This window comes from Wyeomyia smithii, chromosome 3 (genome assembly GCF_029784165.1).
Source record: "Wyeomyia smithii strain HCP4-BCI-WySm-NY-G18 chromosome 3, ASM2978416v1, whole genome shotgun sequence".
Classification (NCBI taxonomy): Eukaryota; Metazoa; Arthropoda; class Insecta; order Diptera; family Culicidae; genus Wyeomyia; species Wyeomyia smithii.
In genome coordinates this window covers 95,635,725-95,653,212 of record NC_073696.1, presented here as the reverse complement: position 1 = coordinate 95,653,212, position 17,488 = coordinate 95,635,725, and the positions used below count along the sequence as shown (strand labels likewise).

Genomic DNA, 17,488 nt, shown 5'->3' with positions numbered 1-17,488 from the left:
ACATGTCAAAAGGATCTATCTGCTTTGATCGATTTTTTGATCGATCGGTTTCTTTCAACCGCCACGGCTTATTAAACACGTTTCATGATATGTCCTTTACACCATTTGATAGCGGAGAATCTAATCTAGCTTTTTAAATAAAAACCACGTTGGGAATAGTTACTTTAGCTGAACTATTAAATAAATAAAAAGTCAATCAAGAAAATCGATGAAAGTAGATAGATCCTTTTGACATGTTGCTCTACATTTTGTTCATTATTTGTCGAGCAGTTGGACAGGACGAGGTACAGAGTACTATGAGGCAACGTGTACCAGAAGAAAACGCCAGTGTTACGTATGTCTTATGTATGCGGTGGTACCATTCGAGTAGTTCATTTTGTACCAACTTTTTTGGAAGATTTCTTCCTGAGCGTTACGTATATCTCATGTATGTGGTGTTACCACATACATAAGACATACGTAACACTCAGGAAGAAATCTTCCAAAAAAGTTGGTACAAAATGAACTACTCGAAAGTACCAAGCTCTGTAAAAAAGCCTCTGTTTGAGTAGTTCATGGAGGTTGTGTACCTGCGCAGCCCTGCATTTGTCTCGTTCCCACTCGAAAAATGCAGCATTGATTTTGTAAACAACTTTTTGGCAGTTTTGTAAGGGATTTTGTTGAGGGCTCGAGTAGAGCCGCTATGAAGGAAAATTAATTCCGTTCATTTTCGTCGAGCAGTTCATACTGGTGTTGGTACCGAGTGATGTGGGGCAAAGAGTACCAAAAAAATCGCCAGTGTTACGTATGTCTAAGTATGTGGTGTAACTATGTACAGTAACGGCAATTTTTAATGTTTTTTCAAGATTATTTTTAGTGCAATAAAATATCGAAACTTTGTAATGTCGAATTCGTTTTTAAGGTTATCTACATCAGAACTACACCTTCCCATTGTCGCTGTTCGTTTTGCTTTCCGGCCACGCAAGTAGGAAAATAAATATGTTCCTTATTGTACCTGATTGCAATAGCTTTCAATGTGCTGTTACCTTTCTTATTCGTTTGGCTTACAACGTTCTCCTCCCCCTATCGCTCCCTCTGAGTATTTATTGTTAATTTACAGCGTCTTGTTTGCTAACATTGTTGGCGCAGAGCTCCAAAAACAGTGAAGCAGCCGCACGGTATGAAGTGTGTAGTTAGCGGATGGAATTGATGAAGTTGATAACAAATCAAATTGAACCAAGCTTTTACAATAAACCATTTTACGAAACGTTTCTGAACTTAATTTATGAATAAAATTTTGGCAGAAAGCTCAGAACCGCTGACCTAACGCACGTAAAAGAACTATAAACATCAGCAGGATCCGTGACAGCTGTCAGTTCGTAAAATGGTCTATGGTCCTGCATCCCCTAGAAAAATCACAGGAGGGTTGTGTGCAAAGCAACGACCGCAAGGTTGAAGTAGAATACTTTTACAAGAAAGATAACCCGGCTGCTTGCGTGTCAGTCATTTTGAAATCGGATTAATTTCGTATATACCGCTTGTTAAGCATAGTATCAACGAATCGTAATAAATATCACACTGCTGTGCATTTGCAGCAGCATCAAACCTCAGTTGCAGTTTATTAATTACCATTCATTATGCTCTTCCAAATACATTTAATAGCCTTGAAAAAGGCCGATTGCTGCGATTGCAATTTTCATTCAATTATTGTATAAATGCTTCATGGTCAGATAGCGTGCAATATCCGCTTTGACATAATAAATTTTTCGAACGTTGTGAAATGATATAACTGGAAAAATAGGTGTGACTTAATTATTTCCAGTTATACCATTCTACAACATTCAAAAAATTTTATTTCGTATGTCGTAATACTAATGTACGAAAAATACATCTCATTCATTCTGGCCCCGCCTTTATTTTCAGTTCCTACATATTTTCTCAGTTTCGTAACACGGATGTACAAAAATGATTTCTTGTGGACATTCTGTCGAGCCGGATCGATAGAGCTTTCATTCAGGCAACAAAATAACATGTATTGTGTCGTGTTGCGCGGTTTGGAAGAAGAAAATGTTCCCGTCCCCGTATCGCATGGAAGCAGATTGTTGCGTGTTTGATATTGCCGATGGTAGGCATGAGTATGAAGGTCGAAATTCTGCTGTGATGTCAAACTATAACCGTCTTCTTCAAGACCTTACATCCTTGTTAATGAACTGTTGTGAATTTTCTAAAACAGACTCAGCATCGTGAGCAGAACGTGCCAAACTTTTCTGTTTGAAATCGGATTTGTTTCGTATATACCGCTTGAGTATCAACAAATAATAATAAGCATCACACAGTTGCAGTTTATTAATTACCATTCATTATGCTCTTCCAAAAACATTTAGTAGCCTTGAAAAGGCCGATTGCTGCAATTGCAATTTTCATTCAATTATCGCATAAATGCTTCATGGTCAGATATACACGCTGCAACTGCTACGCTATCCGTAGCTATGCCACAGTTGTGGCTAGGGATGGGCGAATGGCTCACGAGCCGTTCATATGAACCGGTTCTTAGAAAAGAGTGGAAGAACGAACGGCTCACGAAAAAGAGCCACGGTTCTTTAGGCGCACCAGAACTGATGGGTTCGCGCGAACCCGAAGTTTACCGAGAAAACACGAGCTGTCAACGCTCGTGAACCATTGTGAACCATAAGCCGTTCATATGAGTCGGTTCGGAACGGTGAGTGAGCGATTCAGAGCCGCTCTTGCAAAAAAGAGTTTTCGCTCACCCCTAGCGGTGGCCGCTATACGCTGCCATTAGTAACGCTGCCCCTGCATCAGCTGGCTCAGCTGCTATCGATGCTGAGATCCGCTGCAACTAGTGCGCTATCCATTGCTATGCCACAGCGGTGGCCGCTATCCGCTATCGCTGGTATCCACCGCACTGCTACTGCTGCTGCTAAGGGATGACTGCTGTTGTCGCTGTCTAGAACTATTATGAGCGGCTTCGGCTGAAACAGGCTCTTATATAGGCCAAATAGCATATTTTAAACTGTAAGGTATATGATTCTGTCGACCGTGCTTGAGAAGCAATCACATAACGATCAAGAGGTCGAATTTTTCGTTTTGACAAGGCTTGAGTATTTTCAATAGTACAATAGTTTGAATAATAAAATTACAATTATCTTCACTTGGGAAGAATTTCAGAAGATTTTCCAATCTATTGCTGCAAGAACGAAGGAAATCCAACGAATACTAACCGATTTATTAGCATTTGAAATTGGACATATTTTTCACTTTTTCGGTTTTACATTTTCATTCCACATCCCTGAGAGAAGTATTCTACTTCCTGAGAGAAGTATTCTACTTCAGAAGTATCATCGCATACGTAACGTTTTCGACACGTCCCGTTTGCGGTACGTGCGAATCGCACTTATAGAACTGTGGTGTATGTCAGTTTGACAAAACCACCACTAGGAAAAATCTAAAAAGTGTTGTGCATTTTGTTTGTTTAATCTTTATTGCAAAAGATATCTAGAAAAAGTTTGATGAACGTAACAATAATTAGTATTTATCGCAATGAGCATTGCTACTGTGTAATCTTTCAATACCAACAACATTTTTGTACGAAATTTCTAGCTCCATTCGTTCACTAAAAATGAGGTAACTTTCTTTACACTATTCGCAGTATTCTTTCTGTATAGCAGCTGCTACAAGCTTGGCTGTAAATTGTTTCTATGTGCTTTTCTTTGAAATATGTAATCGAGTCTCGCATTTATTGACTACTCGAGCAAATATCTTTAAAAGCTACACGATTAACAGTAGTTGCAATGAGGCACTATGTTCAATCCAATTATGGTTAACTCGAATAAAAAAAATGACTAGCTGGGGCAGCATATTCTTCAACGTAGTATAAGTGATATTGGTGATCCTGCGTGGTGATAAGCTAAACTTCAATAAATAAAAAAATGCATATGCTGCAAGAAAAATTAACTGACTGCTCAGCTTTTCTTCCAATGTTTACATTTTGTAGTAGGTATGTAATGCGGCTTAGTATGGTGGAATGTAGGGGCGTCATGCACATCTTAAGTTTTTATATCGTGTATTTTTATATAAGGTAATTCATTAATAGAAAAGCGAATATTGAAACACGATTCACCAAGCATCTGATTTTATCACGATTCGATTTATGATCGTGTTGAATAATTGTAACGAATGATAAAAATAAGGGTAAACCATAAATCCAAGCTTAATTTACATTCTGAGTGTTTCAACTCTTTGAAAATTGATCTAATTTGTCCAAATTGTGACCTTTTTCTATTTCATTTGCAGAAAATGTTCGACCGACCGAGGTGTCGCGACTGGAGTCCTTTGTCTACCCAGCAGCTTCGTCTGCGCAGTTTGATTCAAGTTTCCGGTCACAACATCGTGTGCGATCAGCCAAAATGTTCCCTCTATTTCACGCTGCATACGACAACTATGTCTGCACCGTTTTACACCAGCGACAAAATGGATATCCACGCGAACGTTATTTGGCCGGAAATTCATTGCCCGACAGTAATCAAGTCATCTCTAAGATGTGTTTGCATACGTGTATGGCAGCATAGTAATAGCAATCCAGATGTAAACACATCAGAGAATGCAACCGTCAGTGAGGAAGAGGACAAGCAACTCTTTCTATGGGGAATATATTTTTCTGGACTGGTTCCAGTGACTAGACGTAGCGAGAAGCGCCTGAAAAAAAACACGTTGGTGTTCCAGTTACATGATGGATTCTTCACTTCTGCCGACTACATTCTAGATAACGACGAACATCAAGTGGTAGCTCCGAAAACACCAGGATCTCTTACAAGCGATGGCAAGAGATTAGAATTATGTTTCGAAAAATCTAACCTGTTCTGTGATAATAGTAATAGTTCTCCTCCCGGCTGGTACGTTCCAAATAGTCTGCTACATGTTCAGAACAGTCGAAGCTTGCCCAAAGGGGAAACTGGCAGCTCGCAATCATCCTCGTCGGGGCGTTTGGTAGCAAACTCATCAGATCTTGCTGCTGGTCGTGTATCTGTTAGCCCAACACCAACAGAAGCTGAGAGCAATCTTAAAATTCGATACATTTTCATGGAATTCTTAAAGTCAGAAATACGAACTGGTTATGATGTGAAGCGTTTGCTCGCAATACAGGAACGGCAGCGTCGAATTAGGTATGAAAGCGAAAGCGCTAAGGAAATTACTGATCGCATCTGTATGAAGAGTGCCTACTGTCTCAATTTGGATTTGTTTACCGATAAGCAGTTAGTTTATCGAAGTTCCTCGTCTGCTACCTACAGAAGAGGTGGTATGGGCAAGCAGCTAAGCCGTTTGCTTTATCAGGAACGAGAACCGCTTAAGCCGGAAATTTTGCTGAAAGCTCAAGAGCTAAGGCGTCAGCTCGAGCTGGCCAGATTTCGGAATCGTATATTGCAGCAAGAGAAAGATCGCATCCGAAGTAGCATTAGAAAACTGCAGCAAAAGCTCGGCACCATGGCGGATGGTAATATTGAGAGCGAATCTACGCTGATGGCTAGCTATAGGAGCTACGGCAAGGAAAAAGAGATTCTTTACCAACAGAAGTTGACATACGCCAGTGAAAAGGAGAGTTATCGAGACCTAAGGGCTAAGGTGCTAGTAGCTAGACATCGGCTGCTTAAAGGATTAAATGAAATTTATTGTATCAAAAAGGTAAATTGGGGCATTGTTAATTTATTGATTAGTATAAATACTCTATACAAAAGCACTTGGGTTATAGAAGGTAGATAATGTTCTCGTAGAGTTTTACTTGTACTTGATATTAACTACACCTAAGATAAACTTGAAAGATTTCCAGGTCTGATATTTCTGGCGTTAATGAACTGTTCATTTTCAGCGTGCTAATGGTACTTGTTCGATTAATGATGTTTCGCTGCCGAATGCCGAATCATACACCGACGCAACACCGTCTTTGTCATTGAGCGTTGCGTTAGGATATGTTGCCCATGCTGTGATTATGTGTTCTTCGACTCTAAATATTCCTCTCAGGTTGGGAGTTATTCTATTAATCCGTTTTTTTCTGAAAATGGCTTGTCATTTTTCTAACACATTTCAGAAATCCAATCAAGTATGAGGGTTCACGATCCAAAATGATCGATTGTATAAAGGTTTTACCAACGGCAGATCGAGAGTAACTTGTATTAATGATCACTTTCATTGTTTGACTAAGTTTTTTTTTTGTATACAGATTTCCTTTATACTGCCGCTCAGGACCACCGACAAATGCACTGCTTTACGCAGTGTTTCTTTTGAATCAAAATATTTCGCAACTAAAGTACCATCTCTGTCTGAGTCGCGGTGATCCACGTGCTACCTTGGCAAATCTTCATGATATCCTGAATGTAGCGTCGATCAATGTACTGAGTCGCGATATCGAGGAACCGCTTCAAACCATTCAACGAACATCCCTTTCCGGCTCATCGTCTGTAGATCTAGACCTGCCGAACACGTTCAACCATCTCACAGTAAACCCTCTCAAAGAAAGCAAATCGGTTGCAAGGTATTTACGACATCGAAACCAAACGCTTGTTCGTCGAATTGCAACAAATATATTACGTATTAATATTGCTTGTGTTTTACAGAATATCACGGTCTGTGGACAACTACGGAGACAGCAATAAAAATGGCGATAAACGCAACGGTAAGTTTGCTTCAGATCCAATGTTGTCTCGAGGACAGCTGCAACTGACTAGCTTACCAAAAACTAACGATTTTTGAATTGTGAGAAAAACAGAAACAGAACAGCAGTGGAGTTTTCAGGACGTATTACTATCAAGAATTTATTTATAGGGATTATTTATTCACAGACCAGAAATCAGACTTTTCGGGGATTAAGGTAGAAACTATAGAGAGCTGAAATATAATTACCGGAAATTATAAAACATTGTTTTCATTTAAAGATTTTCAATAAAAATAACTTTATACAACCAATGGGAACGTCGGTGGGTTCGGCCAAATTTAGGACGTTTTCTGAGACGAAGAATTATTGGGTTAAGTGAAGAGTTGGGACATTACTCGACATCTGTCTAGTAAAATTGAACTTCCTATACCAAATACGGAATCAGGAACCGGACCGCGCCAGTACCTGCCATGTGCAATGACAGGGGAAGGAACCTGATTCCCGATATTTCGCAGGTGGCCAGTCGTTGGAAGCAACATTTTAAAGTGATGTTGAACAGTGAGGACACATGCCCTCCCAGATGGTCTCAGGGTGCGATGCTGGCCTAACAAGCCAGTCGTCGTAGGTTCGAGTCTCGGCTCGGGAGAGACTGTTAGTGTCAGTAGGATCGTAGCGCTAGCCCCGCAATTGTTCTGTACACTAAACAGTCGGCTGCGAAGTCTGAGTATAAATAAACAGAAGGTCAAATTCCGAATCGGAATGTAGCACCAAGGCTTTGCTTTTGAACAGTGAGGAAGGTAGGAGAGTCGTCGAGGGGAGTAGGATAGAAATTGGGGTGGTCGGACAAGCTGTGAAGGGCTTGCAAAGAGCTAGAGAACCACAAAGCCGCTGGAAAGGACGGCTTACCGGCCGAACTTCTCAAAGTTGAGAGCGAACAACTACCTACGGACAAAATTCTCTTCCGTATCCTGTTCCAGCGACTGAGGAAGTTGCAGGAAGCCTTTGTTGGAGAATACCAATACGGTTTTCGAGTGGGGCGATATACAACGGACCAGATGTTTACCTTGAGACAGATTCTCTACAAGTGTCGAGAACACAACTTGCAGACGCAATGAGCTGTGGCAAGTAATGCTAGAACATGGTTTCGCAACAAAACTAATTAAACTGCTACGTGGGACGCTTGACGGTTTCACATCATGCGTCAGAACAGCGGGCAAATTTTCGGACGCGTTTGTGACGATAATTGGTGTTAACCGTAGAGCAGTTGAGGACGCCTTTACGGCTCTCAAAAGGGAAGCTGCGAGAATTGGACTCACCATAAACACTGCCAAAACGAAGTACATGGTGGCTGGCAGAGAGCGTGGTAGTTCTGCGAGTGTTGGTGCTGCGGTGGAATTGAATGGGGATACTTTCGAAATGGTCGATGAATTTGTTTACCTTGGTACTCTTGTGACAACGAGGTGAGCCGCGAGGTGAAGAGCCGGATTGCGGCGGCGAATACGGCTTTTTAGGGATTGCGTAGCCAGCTTAGGTCCCGTAGCCTACAGATCCGTACGAAATTTGCGCTCTATAGGACTCTGATCCTCCCGGTGCCGCTCTACATATATGAATCGTGGACGTGGAAGGAGGCCGATTGACGAGCGTTCGGGGTCTTCGAGCGTAGAATTCTGCGATCAATACTGGGAGGCGAACTAGAGAAAGGGGTGTGGTGCAGGCGCATGAATCACGAGCTATATGAAGTATAAAGACACTGATATTGTCAAGCTGATGAAACACGGCAGGTTACCGTGGGCTGGCCGCGTAGCACGAATGGCGGATGAGCGACCGGCAAAGATAATATTCAGCAGAGAACCGGACAGAGGCTGACGGCTTTTCGCCCAAATCTCTATTTTTTTTTAAGGAGGGAATTTGTTAGTAGCTTAAGTATTTATGATAAATATTAGTAAATAATGAGTATGTGTGTCCAATCACAAATGGTGACTTCTCAACACTGTTAGAAATTTGTAATTTTAATTGTTAGGATTTGTTTGCTTTCACAATTAGGACTTATCATTCGTAGGGATTTAAACCTACTTGTCAGAAAAGGGGAAGTAAACCTACAACTAACTTAATTGCTAACTTATTGGCTATAAAGAGAGCTTATCGTAGCAATTGAGGATTGCAACGATTTTTGTCGAAAATTGTTAATAATTTTATTTGACATAGTTTCTAATGGTTCAACACCAGTAAGTCTATGTAATTCGAGTGTACCAAACCAAGGAGGACGCTTCAAAATCATTTTTAGGATTTTATTCTGAATCCTTTGGAGCGTTTTCTTCCTTGTTGAACAGCAACTTGACCAGATCGGTACAGCGTAAAGCATTGCTGGTCTAAAAATTTGTTTGTAAATCAAAAGTTTGTTCTTTAAACAAAGTTTAGAATTCCTGTCAATGAGAGGATATAAACATCTCGTATATTTGATGCACTTGGCTTGTATACTCTCAATGTGCTCTTTGAAAATAAGTTTTTTATCATAAATTAGTCCCAAGTACTTAACCTTGTCAGACCAACGTGAAATAACCCCATTCATCTTGACAACGTGATTATTGTTTGGCTTGAGGAAAGAAGCCCTAGGCTTATGCGGAAAAATTATGATTATGATATCTAAACTTTTCTGCAATCGACTGCATATGACACGAAGACTTTTTCCTTTTACGGAAATGCTTGTGTCATCGCAGAACAATGACTTTGTGCATCCTGGAGGCAAATCAGGAAGATCTGAAGTGAATATGTTGTACAGGACTGGACCCAAGACTGAACCTTGAGGTACACCTGCTCTGACAGGAAATCTATCAGATTTTGTATTCTGATAGACAACCTGCAGAGTTCGATCAGTAAGATAATTTTTTAAAATTTCGATTAGGAAAATTGGAAAATTAAAAGTTTGCAATTTCGCAATCAAACCTGCATGCCAAACACTGTCGAATGCTTTTTCTATGTCTTAAAGAGCAGCTCCAGTGGAATGACCTTCAGATTTGTTAGCTCGTATTATATTAGTAACTCTGAGCAATTGATGAGTAGTGGATTGCCCATGGCGAAAACCAAACTGTTCATCTGCAAAAATTGAATTTTCGTTAATGTGTGACATCATTCTGTTAAGAAAAATTCTCTCAAACAGTTTACTTATTGAAGAAAGCAAACTGATTGGTCGATAACTTGAAACTTCAGCTGGGTTGTTATCCGGTTTTAAAATTGGAGTAATTTTTGCATTTTTCCATAATTTGGGAAAATATGCAATTTTGAAGCAGCAATTGAAAATTTTCACTAAAAATTCCATTGTGCTCTCAGGGAGATGTTTGATTAGTATGTTAAAGATTCCATCGTCACCAGGTGCTTTCATATTTTTGAAATTTTTAATAATTGATTCAATCTCATTCAAGTTAGTTTCAACTATTTCTGCAGGTAAAAAATTCTGGGAAGAAATTAAATCAAATTGACGTGTGACTTCATTTTCAATAGGACTCACAAAATTCAAATTTGAGTTATGAACACTCTCAAACTGCTGAGCCTTTTGTTCATTGGATACAAGAAAACGTTCACCATCTTTTAAAACTGGAATAGGCTTTGAAGGTTTCTTAAGAATCTTCGACAGCTTCCAAAAAGGTTTTGAATATGGTTTCAATTTTTCAACTTTAGTCTCAAGACTTTGATTGCTCAGAAGAGTAAATCTATGTTTAATCTCTTTCTGTAAATCTTTATAAATAGTTTTAAAAACAGGGTCACGAGAACGTTGATATTGACGTCTGCGGACATTTTTCAAACGAATTAGAAGTTGAAGATTTTCGTCAATTATTGGTGAATCAAATTTCACTTGAGCCTTTGAAACAGAATAATTCCTGGCATCAACAATTGCAAAATCTCAATTTTTCTGTTTCGTTGTAGGACTACGTCTTATCACACTATATCGAGGTGCGTTCTGCACAAAGGTGTAACATCGGAATGAAATATTTCTTCACTTTTTACACATCCTTTGAAAATAAGATGAACGTCTGTTTTCTGTGTTACAAATTACCATTTTATTGGTGCCTAAAGGCCCAGTTACTCACACAGCGTAATGACACTTTCTCCATACAAAATAAAAGGCGTGATCGCCTGAAGTAGCCTTCTCCGAGTCTATCGTAGTTAATCGATGAGTCTTTCCCGCGATAGTAGTCATCGTTTTGCTCAGGATATCCCCGGGTGCTGTAGCTTCATGGCCAGTGCCGGATCAAGGATTGCGAGGGCCCGGAAGCCAAGTACCTTGTGGGGTCCCCTTTTCAGTTGTCGAAATTTCAATAAAAAAATATATCTGGAAAATTTCGAGAAAACATCCAAACATATTGTCCCATCTCGTAAGAAGCAATGGTTTAAAATTATGGCCCCTATTACAGAAGACGAGGCGATCGGTGAGATACTCGTCTGACCAATTCTAGTTGGACGAGTAGCTCGTCTGTCACTCACCTGTCACCAGCCAAGTTTCACCCGCGTTTCCTAAAACACTTTGTTTACCTCATCAGTGACTGCGGGCAAAGGGGGCGGAGGGAGTTGCAAGCTTCACCTTCTGTTATTGAAAATGCGGATTGCGGGGGCCCGGGAGCCGTGCGGTGGTGCCCAATGGAAGAACAACGACACAAAACGGAGTTTCGCTTTTCGCACAATGGGTTCAAAATGATGGTCAAAAACATGTTATAGAAAAATTTGATTTTCTCACACACCTTTATAACGGCGCATTTTTTAAATGTATCAAATGAAAGCTCTTGAGTTGCACTGCAAAAAGTGTCATATAGGCTTTAATCCTAGATCTGTTGGTAAGAAAAAAAAGAGGTGTGAAAGTCACCTACTTTTTTAGAAAATGCGAATATCTCATCATGTATTCTCGATAGCAACATCCAATAACCCTCATTTTGTTCCTTTTATAGAGTATAAAAGAAGAATAAACATGCCAATTTTCATGGAAATCGATTCAGATTACACAAAGTTATAACAATTTTACGTTTTTAGCGGTTTCAGGACATCAATTTTTGACGTGTTTTTTTACCCCTTTTCAAAAAATCTAACATGTAAAACATTGTTCTATTACCTAGATAAACAAACCCTGAAAGTTTCAGTCCGATCGGAGTACCTCGAAACAAGACCTAGTTGCGGTCTTCGCGAACTGGCTCATAACTGCATTTTTCACCTCGTCCATGGTTGGTGGATCCACGGCATGTCCATTTTGCTCCTTCCGACGCCTCTGTCTCCGTCGCCGTTCAACAGCACACTAAAACGCCTGGTCTTTTGTGATTTATCGGTAATCAGGTTTCTCTCCCTGTCGTTGCACATGACAGGGGCAGACACGTTTGGGTTCTGATTCCGTTAAACTTTTTGTAGAAGCTCCCCGCATCGCAACCCTCCACTTCCGCGCGAACACACTCCCAATGCTGACGTTTATTCCAGCGATGGAGTCTCTTTTCAGCGACTCTAGCTGTTCGATATCTTCCTATGCTCTGACGTGTCACAGTCGTAGCCAACATGTGACATCTGGCGCGGTTCTTCTCATCCGTCGCTCGCTGGCATTCAGCGTCAAACCGCTCTCAGGCGTGGTTGTCGCAGCTGTACCCTATACTTCTCGCGCTGTTGGGCTGATCGTGCTGTGGATATATCTCCACTGTTCGTTTAGGTCTCTCCAACTTGCTCATCGATCAACTTTCTGCGAGTACTTTGCAGCCAGTCCTCCAGTTGATAACCGCTGGCTGATCAACCGTATCATTCTCGTTGTCCTTGATTTCAATACGTTGGACAACCGGGCGCGGATCTTGGATACCACGACATAGTGACCCGAGTCAACGTTTGGTCCTTTGAACGACCTTACATCTGTAACGTCTGAAAAGTGCCGACCATGGTCGATGGTCGACCTGAGAGCAGGCCACTCCGTTTGGGTGCATCTAGATGTTTTTATGAATATTTCGACGTGCAAAATAAGTGCAACAGATAGCCATGCCTCTGGCTGCAGTTAAATTAATAATCCTCAGGCCAATATCGTTCGTACTAGAGTGAAACCTCTCTCTGCCAATTACAGAGCGGAAAACATCTTCCTGCCCCAACGGCTCATCTGCATCTCCGATGCCGATCTTTATGTCATGTCCTGGACATTCACTGTAAGTCTTCTCATGGAGATCATAGAACTCCTTTTTCTCGCCATCGGGTTTATCATTAGTCGGTGTGTACTAGGGTGGGGAATCGTTATATGGAAAAAACGAAACTTGATAGCAAAAAGCCAGAACCAAGTTTTTTTTTGTTCTTTTTGGGGCCTCAAACAACCTTAAATTTATCGGAAGTCGATTGGTTTTGTCTCCGCTTGGCGCATTGCATTTCAAATTTATATGAAGATTTGTATGGAAAACCAACTTTTATGCATTTTCCATTCTAAAGAGCTCAAAATGGCTCAAACCATAGGTTCCATAACTTCAAATGGTAGGTTTTTTCATGCCTAACAACTTGGCCGAAGACACTAAAGAGCTAGGGTGTCCCAAAAAAAATACTAGAGCTGTTCAAAGTTGAGTATGTCGAAATTTATGTTGCAAATCATTTTTTCTGCCAACACTGCCAGTGTACGGGCGTCAGTCAGATTTCCATCAGAAGTAACCTCTAAAACCACCCCTTTGGCATCACGTCATGCTTCAAGGGCTAACATCTCAACATATGTGTAAACGAGATAGCATATCACCGCTTCTTTTCATACATCTTTATCTTACTGCTGACAGAGGGCACAAATTAATTTGAGCCCAGGACATGAATTCATTGTCATTCACTGTTACTCGGAATAGGGATGCCAAAGGCTCGTCTAATGTCGAATTCGTTTTTACGGCAGGACTATCCCGTCCCGGACTACGCTTTGCAGCTTAAAAGAAAAACACTTTCCGAGCAGTTGCAATGGTGTGCGTAATACCAGAGGTAGCTATTACTTTTGTTTTGGTCATTATCGTCATTGTCTTTTATCGCGTTTGTGCTACTGTACAAAAAAATTGCCAATTTACTGAAAAATGACAAAATAACAAAATAAAATAAATAAAATTCAACCGGATGTTTGACACGCGAAGAACGATAATCAAAGCAAACCGATTTTGACACATTTTTTTTGATTTTGACAAATACGTGTGAATGTGTTGGTGTCTTCAAAACTGCACTCTGTTTCTTGCGCGGACTGTCCGGGACAGAAAAAAATAGTCCGGAAAATGTAAAAAAAAACAGTGATAGGACAAAGTGTAGTCCGCGGGGTAGCTACACCGCGAAAACGAAAACGACATAAAACACGTTGTAGATTTTTTCTACGCCTAGAATATTGACCTAAATGTGTTTGCTTGATCCAGCTGAGTGTACAAACTCGTTACGGCAGGTTACTTCTGATGGGAATCCTACTGACGCCGGTACATTGGTAATGTTGGCAAAAAAACAAGATTTTCTGCATTCAAATCGACATACTCAACTTTGAACAGCTATAGCCCTTCTTAGGGACATTCTAGCTGTTCAGTGTCCTCTGCAAAGTTGTTAGGCATCTAAAATACTATACTTTAACATAATGTAGTGCATTATTAGAGCATTATTAAGCTCTCTAGAAAGGTAAATGCAAAAAGATAGATTTTCCCATATAAATTTTCATACAAATTTGAAATGCAATGCGCCAAGCGGAGACAAAACCAATCGACTTCCGGTTAGTTAAGAATTGTTTGGGGCCCCAAAAGGAACCAAAAAAAACTTGGTTCTGGAAAATCGATCACTTTTCCCCACCCTAGTGTGTACTGTACTGTATTTGGAAAATTAGCCTGAATCCTCAACAAGCAAGGTCACTGATCGGCCTCCATCTAATGACACGACACTGATTCCCAATTAGCACGAAACCGACTACTCTTTCCGCTTCCCCGCCGCCACAGAAGTAGACATGGTACTTGCCCGAAATAGGATCTACTGCATATAGTGATATGCAGTGGTTTTACCGAAGCCCGTCTAGAAATTGACTTGGGCACTAGAGAGTTGAGACAATTTTAACTGAAAATCTCTAGTCTCTAAGCTTCCAATCTTCATCATCTACAAAATGACTAGTAACACAAAAATTATATTTTTGGCATTTTCGAAAAAAAAAAGTCAATTTCCTCTCGTACTACTACTGAATATTTTAGTGAGTGAAATGAAAGTTCCATAACTAACCTATCCTATTAAGCCTATCAAGCGATACCACATTGAACGAATCTGTTGTGAAATTTTCGGGTCAACAAAGAAAATAGCGTTGAATTTTATCATTGTTATTTATTATTTATAAGTATTTTATTATCCAGATTTTTGTGTATTTTTAAAATAAAACAACTTTTCATTTTCTTTTAACACAATTTTACGATATATCTATTCAACAATATTTATATAGAGCTTAGATTATTAACCTGTCCACAAACAAATCTACAAATATTACAAATTTTTTACTTACTTATATTCTCATTCTTACTTGTTTTTTTTCTTGATTTTTTAGTTTCCTTATTTGTAGTGTTTTACTTTATTACTATGTATATATTTTCGCTCTCATTTTCCATATATTTTATAATCTTCTGTACTTTCACATTTGTTCTGTAAATGTACGTCGTGTAAATTATTATGCATCTCCGCTAAGTTATACACCTATCCGATAAATTTACGCTAGCTTCATCGTGTTGTTTGCTTTTTCTTTTTTTCATTCTCTCGATTTGCTCTCACTTTTGTGTATATTTGTGAATCTATTTGTTTTTATTTTATTTCCTGGCAATTGTATGTATATATATATATATATATATATATATATATATATATATATATATATATATATATATATATATATATATATATATATATATATATATATATATATATATATATATATATATATATATATATAGAGGAAAGTGTAACGTTGAACTCTCTTTAAGAAAGAACAAAGTGAGATAGCAACGAATAAGAACTAAATAGAATGAAAAAATCTATTTGAGACAAAGAAAGGAATGAATGCTTACTCGTGACCTAAAAATGAACGAATGATTGATTGACCGATCCTGATCGATTGCTTTAGTTTATATATATGTGTGTGTGTTTACGTGGTTTATGCATATGTGGGAAGGGTTGCGCTTTAATAGATGTATTATACTCTAGAGGTAAAAAATGTACAAATGGATGAATATAATGTACAAATAATGCTTTGCTTTTCAATTCTTTTTTTTCTTGCTCAGCAATAAGCAGTGTTTTGGGAAGCAAATGTGTTCCATTTCTTAAATGTGTTTTAGTGAATTGTAATTAAATTAAATTCAATATTTATAAATATTACCACGTTGAATTGCGTTTAGATTTTTTGTTATTTTTTCTGTTTTTTTCCTTAAACATATTATATTCCATTATATCAACATACATCGTCAAACCTGTTTCGATGAATGCGTAAATGGGTTCAACGTATTAGATGATATTTCGATCTTAATAAATTTAATTTGTAGTTTATTAATTTATTCAATAATTTACTTCTGATTCTTAGCATTCTCTGACGTATTCTATAATGATAAGAAATAGACTGTGTATACATGATCACTAAATACAGGGCGTTTGCGTAATTAATTTTAGTGAGTCGGTATAATTACTGCAACCTAAACTAAACTGTGTCACTGTGTTAGTTCACGCGTGAGTGTGTGTTTTTGCTTTAGTAGGTTTGAGCATAAACCTCTATGACGTTTCACTTTATAGTGCTTGAAATAGAATGTTTGCTTATTCTTCCATCGATCAACATGTCACATAGTGTATGTTGCGAAAGGTATGACTGGTTTAGTGGGATCGAACGGGACACAAATAGCTCGACATGATTATGGAAAGTAGACGAAACGGAAACTGAAAACGCTACACTTTAGTGAAAAATCCCTGAAGAGACAAAACAAACCTGCTAACGTCCGTTTTGGTAGTAAACGAAAACCACTACTATTGACTTTTTGTAATCGGAAGAATTTTATATACATTACTAGAAATTATGTACTATACACATAAAAATCATTTTTCGTCTTCTTATATCTTCAACCACATATACAATTTAAATTTATACAGCAAATTAATTCAATTCAGCCATGCCCACATCGAGTCAGCGTTGTTTGTCACCAAGCGTCAAATTACAGACTGTTGTTTTTTTCTGGTGTTCACACTACAACGATAACAGCATAGTTTCGCACTTCATAAGAATCGGTACAAAGTATTTCTTAGTAAAAAAATTGGACAAAACAATCAGATGGAGATTCAACGCAATTGGCAGAGAAAGAAAAAAAAATAATTAAAAACCGAAACGCGTAAGTGCAGAAGAGTGACATATTTTAGTCTATCAAAGCACATTTTATGCTTTGCATAAACTTGAAATAAAACATAAAATACAAAGTTCTTTTAATGTGTCTGGCATTACTACTATTGGCATGCTTTTAGCCGCGACCGGAATGGATTTGTAATTATTTTATGGACAAATACTGTCACTGGAAAAATAAGTGTCACATGTGCTATGAAGTCCCATAACATATATGACATTCATGCTTACGGCGGCAGTATATGCGAGCATCATAGGCGTGAAGAACCTTAATGCGCATCGTGACGTTAATTTCACTGTCCCGCAAGCGTGTATAATTCACTTTCTGAAAACTGTTTTTATTCAACTGAAAACTGTTTTTATTCAACTGAAAACATGTAATACTCAAAAATATGACTAGGACTTCAACTGCTTCAACTGTGAACTTCCAGTGCTACAAGGAGTACAAAAGTTCATAATTGCCATAATTTGCCTTTTTTCGCAATGTCAAACAAAGAGCTTCG

At 38.8% G+C, this 17,488-nt stretch overlaps 1 protein-coding gene across 2 annotated transcripts; it reads left to right on the top strand.

Annotated features, from left to right (window-relative positions):
• Positions 1-3,411: 3,411 nt before the first annotated feature.
• On the top strand, positions 3,412-6,905 carry LOC129727673 (UV radiation resistance-associated gene protein). Of its 2 annotated transcripts, none has more exons than XM_055685712.1 (6): positions 3,412-3,621; positions 4,291-5,676; positions 5,861-6,012; positions 6,080-6,154; positions 6,212-6,523; positions 6,606-6,905. In XM_055685712.1, exons 2-6 carry the CDS (start codon positions 4,294-4,296, stop codon positions 6,739-6,741), a joined length of 2,058 nt encoding a protein of 685 aa, XP_055541687.1. In that variant the 5' UTR covers positions 3,412-3,621; positions 4,291-4,293; the 3' UTR covers positions 6,742-6,905. The 2 variants fall into 2 exon arrangements, with proteins under 2 accessions (XP_055541687.1, XP_055541688.1); XM_055685713.1 differs by having other exon boundaries at positions 6,212-6,551.
• The last annotated feature ends 10,583 nt before the right edge of the window (positions 6,906-17,488 follow it).

Bases quoted from the DNA above. Each gene is read 5' to 3' on its own strand.
- LOC129727673 (XM_055685712.1), top strand. From the start codon at position 4,294: ATGTTCGACCGACCGAGGTGTCGCGACTGGAGTCCTTTGTCTACCCAG. The intron at 6,013-6,079 runs GTTGGGAGTTAT...AACACATTTCAG, and splicing joins ACTCTAAATATTCCTCTCAG to AAATCCAATCAAGTATGAGG. The intron at 6,155-6,211 runs GTAACTTGTATT...TTTTGTATACAG, and splicing joins TTACCAACGGCAGATCGAGA to ATTTCCTTTATACTGCCGCT.